The sequence below is a fragment of the Tupaia chinensis genome, unplaced genomic scaffold (assembly GCF_000334495.1).
Source record: "Tupaia chinensis unplaced genomic scaffold, TupChi_1.0 Scaffold000628_1, whole genome shotgun sequence".
In the NCBI taxonomy this organism is placed as follows: Eukaryota; Metazoa; Chordata; class Mammalia; order Scandentia; family Tupaiidae; genus Tupaia; species Tupaia belangeri.
The window spans coordinates 3366705-3379912 of record NW_006160148.1 but is presented as its reverse complement, the minus strand read 5'-3'; the positions used below and the strand labels follow the sequence as shown (position 1 = coordinate 3379912).

General features: G+C 48.6%; 1 protein-coding gene across 1 annotated transcript in view; it reads right to left on the bottom strand.

The window, feature by feature from the left end:
* Positions 1-12745: 12745 nt before the first annotated feature.
* SFN (stratifin) overlaps positions 12746-13208 on the bottom strand; it is a 2264-nt gene continuing 1801 nt past the window's right edge. Inside the window, exon 2 of the mRNA XM_006159483.3 lies at positions 12746-12821. Coding sequence (XP_006159545.1) covers positions 12746-12821 — 76 coding nt within the window. The remainder of the gene's footprint in view (positions 12822-13208) is intronic.

The following is a 13208-nucleotide window of genomic DNA, read 5'->3' as shown; positions in this document are numbered from 1 at the left end:
ATTCCAGGGTTCTAGCCAATCAGGAGAAAGAGTTTAGGCACTTGTATTACAGAATCATCCAGGAAAGAGAGGCCCTTGGTGTTGGGGCAGCTGGAGAATTCAGTGTAAGGAAACCTGTTCTGAAATGGGGTGACTGAGCTCTGCCTTCCAGTTAGGGCAGCCAGAGCAGAAGGGCAAAGTGAGGGGCCAAGGAGGCCCCTGCGGCCAGGACAGTATGAAAGCGCTGGCCTCAGCTCCCACGCCTGGCGGGGATAATGACTGGGTACTGCGTCCCCAGCCTCTCATCTGAGGAGTTCAAAGCACCACTGCCCTATTAACAGCCTGCACATAGGTGAGAAGAACTGACAGCAAGCCAGGGAAACAGGCCAGGAGGCACAGCCTGGGGCTGGCTGAGTCACCGGTGGGGCCCAGAGCCCAGGAATTTTGATGCCCAAGCTGCTGGACAAATCCTTAAAGCCTGAGGTGGGTGCCTATTTTGAAAACAGTTCCAGTAGCTGTGCTCATAGATTTTAGTGTTTACCCACCACTGAGGCCCAGCTCGCCCAGGCAGGCCAGGCGTGGGCTGCAGAGTGTGATTTGGGAGCTTATGGCCCCAATTCCAAGCACCCTCAACATTTATTCTCCGCAGTTATGGAGTGGGGATGGATGGAAAGAATCCAGAACTTTATTTTCACGTCTTGGCACAACAGCAAAGGTATTTTCTTCTCCAGTAAATACAGCTTCTGTCTACCTCCCACGAGGAGCCAAGTGATTTCCTCTTCCCTGTGCCCACACTGAGGTGATAGGGAGGGGCACAGTCAGAAAGGGGGAGGTTTCTGGGTGCCAGTGAGGCCTCCCTGGAATGTGTAGGATACGAGGACCACCCTCCAGGGTGACTGGCACATGGCAGCCATGTTCAATTTGATTTCTTCTTCCCTACGAAAAATAGAAAAGTGGAAGATGGCTCAGCTCTGTGGTACAGCTGCAAAGCACTGCTCAGGAGGAGCCGGCCTGCAGTTTGAGTCCCCAGCCTGGTCGGCCTGAGATACACCAGACACACCCATGTGCACACGCCCGGGATCACGGGCGGGGACTGAGGGAGGGGAATGGAGTGTGACCAGACAATTTGAAGGTGCACGTCTCTCATTCTCACACACGTATACATACACTCTTTTTCCTTTAAGGTTTTTGCTATAGAGTGTGTAAACTCACCAAAGAGAGACAATGAAAGGAAAAGTGAGAAATCACCTCCCAAGGGGGTATGGCTATAGATCCCTCTTCCTCCTCCAACTCCTCCTGGGATTTGGGGCACACATGCATACATGCCTGGCATGATTTTCAAACCACCAGGTCCGGGACTTAAGCCGTAATCAGCCCCGTGGGAGTCTAACCACTACAGCACCCACTAACCCCATAGAAACCTTCTTACCATGAATAAAAGGAAAAGAAAGTAAAAGAAAGAAAATGGGGACCAGCATCAGGTGTCATGATGGTTAAGGCACTGGATTCCCACTTCCCACATGGTTGCGTTCGAGTCACGGACTGGGCATCTTGAAAGTCATGCCCGGTGTGTGTGTGTGCGCGCGCACGCTCGTGCACCCCAAATCCCAAGAGGAGAATGGAGAAGAGATTACAACCATCCCCGCCGGCCCGTGATTTCTCATGTTCTCTCTCCAGCAAGCGCATGGACCCTTATAACAAAATAAAATTTATTTCTAAACAACTTGGAAAATGAGAAAAAGTCACCCATAACTCCAGAACAAAAATAATCATTAATGTTTATAATCTACAGTAAATGGGGCCAGCAGGTGGCATAGCGGTTAAGGCACTAGACTCCCATATGGATCATGGTTTGAGTCCCAGACCCCGCAGCTTCAAACTTAGGCCAGATACATATGCATGCATGCCCAAGATACCAAGAGAATGGAAGAAAAGGGATTGTGGTGTGGCTATCCCCCCACCCCGGGGGGGAGTAATTTCTTGCCTGCCTTTCTCTGTCTCCAGCAAGTACAACAATCTCTCTTTAAAAAAAAAATCGGAGGTTAAGATGCTGAACATTGCCACATGGCTGACCACAGTTCGAGTCCCTGACCTGGCGACTTGCTTTCTCACTTTCCATCTCTCTCTGGTCAAATTAAAAAATAAATTTAAAATTTTAAGTCAATAAATTTTCTATTTAAATGTATAAATATATTTTGTGTATTCATTCTGTCTTTTATTTTTTACACATACATGGAGTGGGTATTCTGTTTATGTAAGTGTGATATTATATCCTTGCTTGTTTCCTACTTTTAGGAATATCTTTTCCTTTTTTTTTTTGAGAGGGTTTTTTTGCTATAGGGCGCATGTGTTCACCAGAGAGACAGAAAGCAAGAAATCACCCCCAGGGGGGGATGGCCACACCGCAATTCCTTCTCCATTCTCCTTTCAGGATCTTGGGTATGCACACACACACGGCCGGCATGAGTTTAAGCCACTGGGTCCAGGGCTTGAACCATGGTAACTGCCTGGCAGTCCAGCAACATAGCCAATACACCAACTGCTGGTGCCAAGAATTTTTTTTTAAAGAATTATTTTAGATTTTAAATCTGAAGTGTGTCCTGACATGTTCGGGAAAGCTATGCTCTAAACTCCACCTTCCAGACCCCTGAAATACTCAGACAAGAAACTTATTATATTTTTATTTAATTAATGTATTTATGTTTGACCAGAGAGGGATAGAGTGAGAGAGGGAAAGTGAGAAAGCAAGCTACCAGGTTTGGGACTTGAACCATGGTTGACCATGTGGGAGACCAGCACCCTTAACCACCATGCCAGCTGTCAGCCTCCTTTTTATTTATTTAATTATTTATTTTTATTTGACCAGAGAGAGAGAGGGAAAGTGAGAAAGTAAACAAGAGACTATTTTAAATCTGAGATGTATCCTGGCGTGTTCAGGGGAGCTATGCTCTAGACTCCCATCTTCAAGACCCCTGAAATATTCAGAGCAGTTGAGAGATTTTTTTTCACAGAATGACCAGAAACCACTGCAGAGGCACAAGAAATAGGAGAAACCAAGAAAACATTTCTCCCTAAGGGAAAAGAAGAATCCCTCATCATCCACAGTGTAGTGGCACTCATGGAAGGGTCTGATAGAGAATTCAGAATATTCTTAGTGACAAAACTAAGCGAGGTGCAAGAGCTGAGAGACAATGAGCTCCAGAAGATGCAGGAGTAAAGAAAGGAGTTCCAGGAGGTGAGGAAGTTCTTGCACGATCTGAAAAAGGAGACACACTCCATAAAAAAGAATCAAATGGAGCTTTTAGAGATGAAGGCTACAATACAAGAAATCAAAACCTCCCTCAAAGTTTTTTTTATTTATTCATTCATTTATTTTAATTTGATCAGAGAGACAGAAAATGAGAGAGCAAGCCTCCAGGTCCAGGACTCAAACTGTGGTCAGCCACATGGGAGTGCCCAGTGCCTTAACCACCATGCCACCTGCTGGTCTCTCCCTAGAAGCATTAAAAATAGATTAGTCCATGCAGAATATCGAATCTTGGATGATGAAGGCAAAGCCTCTGACCTAGAGAAAACAACCAAAAAACTGAGAATACTATATGAGAAATACTAGATGCCAGTAAGCCCCCCAAATCCAGGTCATCGGTATCCCAGAAGGTGAAGAAACTAATCAGGGCATTGATAGTTTATTCCATGAAATCCTGGAAGAAAACTTTACAAATCTAGACAGGTATTCAAATATCCAGACCCAAGAAATACTAAGGACCCCTAATAGAATCAACCCAAGAAGGTCTTCTAGGCACAGCAGTCTCTCTGTCTGTCTGTCTCCGTCTGTCTGGCGAGCGCACGCACCCTACGGCAAAAACCTCTCCAAAAAGAAAAGAGAGAGAAAGGTCAGCTTAGTTATAAAGGTTATCCATCAGGCTAACATCAGACGTACACAATGCGAACAAGGAAAGAATGGAAAAATATATTCAAAGTGTTAAATGAAAAGCAGTTTCAACCAAGAATACGGTACCTGCAAGATTATCCTTCTTATGGGAAAGGAAGACAAAAACATTCTCAGATGAACAAAACCTGAAAACTTGCCAACACCGGACCAGCTCTTCCAGAAGGTCTGCAAGGAGTGCTTTACCAGGAAAACTAAAGACACCCAGAAATACGAGAGAAAAACAGCCAAGAAAATTACCAACTTAATGCTAGGGACGAGAAATAGCAATGATAAAGTTGGATGTTAACTCCCGGGACTTAAACAGAAAGATCGTACCACAGTAATGCTGCAAATTCAACAGAAGAAAGATTAATTATGTAAGACTGAACTGGTGAAATAGAATTTTATGACTTTTGAATAAAATATTTTTATCTTTACTATGCTTTGTTTTCTCAAATTAAGGATTTTGCTTTCTATTGAGCTGTTGATAGGTTCATCAGTTTGTTAAAATGTTTTTTCTTCTTTTGTTTCTTTAAATGGAAACAAACTTTTCTCCCCTCCTGACCCCTCTGGAATTGGAAAATATTTGGGAGTATTCTTGTTTTGTGGCAGAAGGCTTCTTTGCATAAGTTCGATAATACTTGTTGCTTTGCATGAGAAATTGGAAACACTCGTTACTGCCAGGGCTTTGACTGCAATGTCATTCTGAAGATACGAGCAGAAAACTATGGAACTAAGGTAGATCTCAAGTAAGCCAACAGAAGCTCTTGGAAAGATGGCCTGGCTCCATAAACAGCTCTGCCTGGCAGAGAGGATTAGAGAAGCCATATGAAAGGATTCATACCATAAAGAAACCTGGACCTTTCCAGCCCAGCGTTGTAATCAGCAGAGATTGCAAAAGAGCAGCCACAACCAGAGGATTATCTTGAGGAAGACTTCAAAGGAAGAAAAAGAGACTGATCTTCACTAGCAGATGGTGTGTCACAGAATATTTGGTAGGCAGGGCTGAGTTGGGAAGGTTTATGTGTGAATTGTGTGCGGGGTGTTTGCTTTTCAACAGTTAGAGTAGCTGACATGTAAATAATAAATTTTGAAAGTTTATTAACTGTCAAGAACTATGGAGTATGAGCAAAATTTTTTGATATGTAAATGTGGGAAAATGTAAAAGTAAATAAATGATTAAAAAAAAAAGAATTATTGTTTTTTGAGAGGTTTTTGCTATAGGGTGCGTGCACTTGCCAGAAAGAGACAGAGACAGAGACAGAAAGTGAGAAATCACCCCAGGGGGGATGACCACACCACAATCCCTTCTCCATTCTCTCAGGATCTTGGGCACGCATGCACACCCACCCAGCGTGAATTTAAGCCACCAGGTCTGGGACTCAAACTGTGGTCAACTACATGGGAGTCTAGCAACATAGCCATTACTCCAACTGCTGGTCCCTTTTTTTTTTTTTTAGGATTATTTTATTTAACTATTTCAATTTGAACAGAGAGGGACAAGAGTGAGTGAAAGAAAGTGGGAGAAAGAGAAAGTGAGAAAGCAAGTTGCCAGGTGCAGGACTTGAACTGCTGTCAGCCATGTAGGAATCCAGTGCCCTTAACCACCACACCACCTGCCGGCCCCGAGAATTATTAGTTTATTTAACTTTATTTTTTAAAAGAATTAATTTCATTCAACTTTATTTACTTATTTATTTCAATTTGACCAGAGAGGGACAGAGCAAGAGAGAGAGAGAGAGGGAAAGTGAGAAGTAAGCCGCCAGGTCCAGGACTCAAACTGTGGTCAGCCATATGGGAGTCCAGCTGAGGCCCCTGTTTCCTGCTCTTGAGCTATCATGATTCTGTGAGTTTAAAAACATAAAGACCTGTGTATGTCTCCACAGTAATATCCCATGAGTGGCTGTAACACTCTCTCACCAGACTACATGGTTAGCCTGTGATCTCTGCCCTATCTCGCTGTCCAAGTCCTGCCTCAGCCTCCTGGGTAGCTGGTCCTACTGCAGGCCTGTACAGGCTTTTGTGGTGGGCTGACAATTGAACCAGGCCTTCTGTGTGACCTCCAAGTAGCAGCTTCTACCAGCATGCGCTACCGTGGCTGGACCATTACCGGTGTACACTGTGGTTAACAGCTTCGTGCCCAGATCTTTGGCAGAGTCTGGGACAAAGACCTAGAAACAAAATGGCTGACATCTAGGTTCAATAAAAGGGCCAGTTCACATCCGTTAGTGTCCCCCTCCTCTCCAGACCTAGTTCAAACAACTTCTGGAAAGATGGAACCCTAAGTGCCTTGGCAGGGCTCCCAGTCAGCACTGGCATTGGGCATATGCATTTCCTTATTCCGAGTCAAGGACCCCAAGAGAGGAAGAGTGGCATCGGGAGAACTTGCCAGACCACACGTCACAGGAAAGGCTTCTAGTGGGACAGAGACTCAGAGCGGAGGTGGGGAGCTCAGCCCACACAGCCGACGCCTGGGCTGCCTGACTTAGAGAAGGCTCACCCCCACCACCTCCACTCCCTACCCCCCACCCGACCCCCGTGCTTGGAAAACAGGAAGTCTGATCCCATTATGGTCTGTGGGAAGAAGAGGACGGCCGATTTGTCTTTGTCCTTCCTCAAGAATCCTTAGGTGGGGGGATGGACACCAGGACTCCAAGATGGCGTCAGTGGTACCAGTGAAGGAAAAGAGACTCATGGATGTGAAACTCGGGAGCTGCCAAGCTGGATACTGATGCGGGATTTTACCCCTAAAGGCATGGCTGGAGTGTTTCAGAGGTTCTACCGGTATTACAACAAGTACGTCAACGTGGGGAGAGGGGGTGTTGCTGGGTCTCTATGGCCGGCCGCTCATGCGCTCTGCAGCTACTGCCTTTCCTGTAAGGAACTCAACACGAGCGTGACGCACACACCACTGACGAGGCCCGCATGGAGCCCGTGAGCTGAAGCAGACCTTCATCTCCTTGGCTTAGCACCCCTCCAAAGGATCTTGTTGAGGACTTTCATATCCCAGTGGAGAATTCACATCCAATAAAAGATGACTGGTATGTGTAAAAAAATAAAAGAATCCTTAGGTGGGGAAGGCACCGCTAAGGTTTGTTTCTGCTCGAGGGCGCATGTGCTCGCCAAACAGGAGCAAGCTCCCTGCATGCTGAATGACCACACTGCAGTCCCTTCATCTCACCGTCCTTTCAGGATTTTAGGCATGCACACCCTTGCACCTGGCATGTTTCTTAAGCCCCTGGGTCCAGGACCTGAGCCAGGGTCAGCCATGTGAGATCTGGCTGCCTCAACCAGCAGGCCATGGAGCCAGCACAGACTTACGCCAATTTTTTTTTTTTTGAGAGGTTTTTGCTATAGGGCGCGTGCACTCACCAGAGAGACAGAGAGACAGAAAGTGAGAAATCACCCCCAGGGGGATGGCCACGCCGCAATCCCTTCTCCATTCTCCTCTCAGGATCTTGGGCACACGCGCCCGGTGTGAGTTTAAGCCACTGGGTCTGGGACTCAAACCGCGGTCGACTACATGGGAGTCCAGCGACATAGCCATTACGCTAACTGCTGGTCCCACTTACGCCATTTTTGGAAGCAATGAAGAAGCCCCCAGCGCCCGCAAACTGGGGGGAAATTCTCCCAGCTAAGTAGCTGACTCCTGCCCTTCCCTCTCCTGTCATCCCTGGCTATGCGCTGCCCTTTCCTTCTTCCTGTGCCGTTTTCTTTCCTTTAGGTTTTTGTCATAGGGTGCATGTGCTGGCCAGAGAGACAGACTGAGAGAGGCAAAGAGGGGACAGCCACACCGCAATCCCTTCTCCATTATCTTGGGATTTGGGACACGCATATATGCCCGGAGTGATTTTCAACCCACTAGGCCCAGGACTCACACTGCAGTGGGCCATGTGGGAGTCCAGCACCTTACCGGTCATCACACCACCTGCTGGCCCCGCCTATGCCATTCTGAGAGAAGTGTCCCAGAGAAGCACTCACCTCCAGGGCATCAGGCTACCAAAGACAAGGGTCCTTGTCTTACCCAGCCCTTCTTGTCCTCCGTTTGCACCAGGGAGCTAACTTTAGACAGGGCTCTGAGGGTCGGCTGGGGGCTTGGGGCCCTGCTGAGGTGAAACTACTGCTAAAATGATTTGGGTGAGGGACCAGCAGTTTGCGTAATGGCTATGTCACTGGACTCCCATGTAGTCGACCATGGTTCGAGTCCTGGACCTGGTGGCTTAAACTCACGCCGGGCGTGTGTGCCTAAGATCCCAAGAGGAGAATGGAGAATGAAGGGATTGCGGTGTGACCACCCTCCCTGGAGGGTGATTTCTTGCTTTCTGTCTCCCTATCTCTGTCTTTCTGGCAAGCGCACGCGCCCTATAGCAAAAACCTCTCCAAAAAAAAAGAAAAATAATTATCTGGGTGAGAACACACAGCAAGGTTCTCTTTTTTTTTTCTCCCTGTTCCAAACCCATAGCAGTTGAGCAGGGAGATGAGAGGCCCCTTCAAAGCCATCCCAAGTAAATGTAAAATCTAGGGACCAGCAGATGGCATAGCTGTTACGTTGCTGGACTCCCAGATGGTCAGCCACGGTTCAAGTTCCGGACCCAGTGGCTTCAAACTCGCATTGGGTGCGTGTGCGTGCGTACCCATCTTGGGTACCCTTCCCAGGAGGAGAAGGAATTGAGGTGTGGCCATCCCCCCTGGGAGAGGATTTCTCGCTTTCTGTCTTTCTGTCTCTCCGGCAAGCACATGAGCCCTATAGCAAAAATCTCTCCCCTCCAAAAAAAACCTAAACCTAAACCTTACTGCATAAATCTCACTTTAAGAAATGTCTTCCGGGGCTGGCTGCTGCGTGATGCCGAATCTAAAAGGGAAGGTGCCCAGGGTCCCATATCTACAGCAAGTGTGCGCACAGCATGGCCTTGGCATGAGCCCTGCTGAGGGTGTCTCTCTCTCTTTTTTTTTTTTTTTTTTTTTTTTTTTGGAGAGGTTTTCGTTATAGGGCGTGTGCGCTCGCCAGAGAGAGACAGAGAGACAGAAAGCGAGAAATCACCCCCCAGGAGGGCCAGGCCGCAATCTCTTCTCCATTCTCCTCTCGGGATCTCGGGCACGCACGCACACGCGCCTGGCATGAGTTTTAAGCCACCGGGTCTAGGACGCGAACTGCGGTTGACTACGTGGGAGTCCAGTGACATAGCCATTACGCTAACTGCTGGTCATGGTAAGTCTCTCTCTTGAGGAAAATAAATCTTGAGAAAAGGAAGGTCCTTTAGGGCCAGCTGGTGACGTGGTGGGAAGATTCTGGACTCTCACATGGCCGACTGCCAAGTCTCAGACCTGGCAGCTCGCTGTCTCACTTTCCCTCTTTCTCTGGTGACTGTACATGCACTATAGCAAAAAATTCAAGTAACAATAACAATAATAATAAATAAAATTAAATAATGTTTTTAAAAGAAAAGAAAGATCCCCCAGCGTTTCTCTTCCCCCCGGATCGTCACCTCCCAGCTCTCCCTGCGCGTTATCCTGGAGCCTCCACGTTGCTCTGTGGCGTCTCAGAAACAGATTTAGGATTTCTGAGTTAGAGAAAAAGATTCCCCCTGGGGCCGGCAGGTGGCGTGGTGGTTAAAGGCGCTGCACTCCCACATGACCGACCACAGTTCAAGTCCTGGACCTGGTGGCTTGCTTTCTCACTTTCTCTCTCTCTTTCACTCTGTCCCTCTCTGGTCAAATGAAAATAAATAAATAAATAAAGATAAATAAAATGGTTCTCTAAAAAAAAATAAAGATTCTCCCAACTCATAAATCATACGAGTGCCACATTATCTATTTTGAGCTGAAAGTGTCCCCGACAGGCTAGCAAATTTCAAGGCAGCTTCAGTCTGGCTGTCCCTTCTTACCCTCCTTCCCCCTCTCAATAAATACTTTATCAAATACTATAATCTGGTGTTATTAGATGCCATGATGTCACAGCCACAGATTTCTTAAACACTCAGCTTCCTAGAGCCAGGGGTTTCCTTCTTTTATCTCTTGACAAATAAAGAGTTAAATTTCCCAGACAGCTGTAAGGAGCAGACTGGGTGGAGGTGAGAGATGAATCAGCCCTGACACCCCCAGGGTGACATACCTGTCTGCCTCCCCCACACACAGACCTGCTTCCCGACTCAGCGGCTAGGTGGGGCTGGGGGCATCCTGAGGGGAGAGCTGCCATGCAGAAGCCTGCCTTCCAAGCCCCCCACACGGCAGGGCTGGGGGCTGAGATGGACTCAGCCAATAGAGGGAAGAACGGAAAGGAACCAAGGATGGGACCCGGTTAAGGAACCCGAACTTGGTGAGCTGAGTCAGGAAACTGGCCTTTGTCGAAGCCTTTTTTTTTTTTTGGAGAGGTTTTTCGCTATAGGGCGCATGCGCTCACCAGACAGACAGAGAGAGATAGAAAGCGAGAAATCACCCCCTCAGGGGGGATGGCCACACCGCAATCCCTTCTCCATGCTCTTGTGAGATTAAGCCACCAGGTCCAGGACTCGAATGGCACAGTCAGCCATGTAGGATCCAGCTGCCTTAACCACCTAGGTGGCCTAGAAGTTTGTTTTTTTTTTTTTTTAAAAAAAAAAAAAAAAAAACAAACTTCTAGGCCACCTAGGTGGTTAAGGCAGCTGGATCCTACATGGCTGACTGTGCCATTCGAGTCCTGGACCTGGTGGACTGAAAAAACATGCCAGGCACATGTGCATACATGCCCAAATCCCAAAGAGAATGGAAGAGAAGGGAGTGTGGCGTGGTCATCCCCTCAGGGGACAATTTCTCACTTTCCCTCTCTCTCTCTCTCTCTGTCAAGTTCCTCCCTGCTGGGCCCTGGGATAGAGTTAGACTGAAAATATAAGGAGACTTTCTTGATCCTTGGACAGTCCAAGACGGGACTAGCAGTTGGCGTAATGGCTACGTGGCTGGACTCCCATGTAGTCAACAGTGGTTTGAATCCCGGGCCCGGTGGCTCAAATTCACACCAGGCGCATGTGCGTGCATGCCCAAAATTCCGAGAGAATGGAGAAGAAGGGATTGCGGCATGGCCATTTCCCCGGGATGGGGGGGGGAGGTGATTTCTTGCTTTCTGTCTCTGTCTTTCTGGTGAGCGCACATGCCCCATAGCAAAAACCTCTCCAAAAAACAAGCAAACAAACAAAAAAACCACCGGGCTTTGAGTCTAGGTCAAGGTCATACCAACACAGGGTGGGCACAGCAGTGGCTGTGGATAGGGGCAGGGCAAGCAGGCATCCAGAGGAGGGCCCGACCAGGCTCAGTGTCGAAGTGCCCTGTACACTGTACATTGTGCCCTGCAGACACCTTGTGTGCATGCCCACGTGACCATCCCCCAGGGTGGGGGAGTGATTTCTCGCCTTCTGTCTCTCTGTCTCTCTGGTGAGTGCATGGGCTCTATAGCACATTTTTGAAAGAAGGTGAAGAAAATAGTAGTATCTGCACAGGTTTCTTTAGGCTTCTGCCATAAGGCACATACACTCACTGGAGAGAGAGAGAAGGAAAATGAGAAATCACATCCCAGGGGGCCACGCCGCTATCCTATCTCCTCCATTGTCTCAGGACTTGGGGCACACATACACATGCATACATGTGCCCATGTGTGTGTGTTTTAATAAAGAATTATTCTATTTAACTTTTTTTTATTTATTTACTTCAATTTGACTAGAGAGGGGGGAGAGAGAGAAAAAGAGAGGGAAAGTGAGAAAGCAGGTTGCCAGGTCCAGGACTTGAAGAAGGGTAAGCCATGTGGGAGTCCAGCACCCTTAATCGCCATGCCAAGTGCTGGCCCCATGCCCAGGTTTCTTTTTCAAGTAGCTGGGTCGGGAACGGGAACCACAGTTGGCATGTGGGATCTGGTCACAACACTGTCCTGCCCTCCTCACCTCAAAATATACCAATAAGCAGTAGGCTGAATTTTTTAAAATAATTATTTAACTTTTATTTATTATATTTAAATTTTACCAGAGAGAGACGGAAGGCATGCCTGGGCTGAGAGAGAGAGAAAGAGAGAGAAAGAGAGAGCGAGAGAGCGAGAGAGCAAGCCGCCAGCTCTGGGACTCAAACCGTGGGCATCCTGCGCCCTTTACTTAACCACCATGCTACCTGCCGGCTCCTAGACTGAACTTTTTTAAATGTCAAATCCAGGCCAGGAAAAGATGGCAAGACATTTTCTGAGTGTGTGTGTGTGTGAGATGAACAAAAAGGTAAACCTGATTCTGTGATCTTCCCCTTGGCATCTGCTTTTTTTTTAAAATTTATTTATTTAGTTTCAATTGTTATTATTTTTAATTTGACCAGACAGAGAAAGGGAAAAAATGAGAAAGCAAGCCACGGAGGTCTGGGACGCGAACTGTGGTGGAACATGTGGGAATCCAGCGCCTTTAACCATCATGCCACCTGCTGGCCCCGTGCTTCTTTTTCTTTCTTTCTTTTTTTTTTTTTTTTGGTGGAGATTTTTGCTATGGGGGCGTGTGTGCTCAAGGGAAAGACAGAGACTGCAAGTGGGGTCGGGGGCATGCCACAGTCCCCTCGCCATTCTCCTCTTGGGTTTTGGGCACTCACGCACATGCCCGTCCTGGCCTCCCCCGCCCCCCAGGTCCTAGACTCCAGCCGCGGGGACCACGTGGGAGTCCCCAGCGTGTGCTTTTGAAATCCTCCTGACCAACACGCCGCCTTAGGGGAGCTTGTTCAGGGACCCCCGCGAGCGGTCTGGGGCCGGCGGGCGGGCCAGCCGCGGACAGGAGAAAGTGCCTCTCCCAGATCTGTCCACCCGGAGAAAGTCACCAGGCCTGTCTGGTGGGAGAACCCGGGTCACCTCCAGAGCTGAGCGAAGTCACTTGCCCTAGTGACCAGAGTCTCCGGCTTGGAGCCTTGAAACATGACACCCCTCCAGGAAAGGAGGGGACGAAACTGGAGACCCAAAAGGCGTCGGAGTGGCCCAGCCGCTTCCCCTGCGGAGCTGGGGGCTGTGGCCAAGAGCCCATCCGTTTGGGTCCCGCGGGTGTAGACAAACTTCCTCTCTGGGAACCTGGCGGGGCTGGACTGAGCTCCGGATCCCGCCAGGTGGAGGGGTGCCCGGCATGCTGGGGGCCGGCCGGGCCTGGCGGCGGGCGCGGCTGCTCCCCGGGCCTGGCCGGGACTCCGACGCGGGAGAGCGCGCCGCGGCGCTCGGGGGACGTCGGGTCTAAGCCCACCCGCCCCTTCAAAGGCACCGACGTTACGGACCTTCGCCTCCAGACCCGCTTCACTCTGTGCACCCACAGCGCCTTCGGGC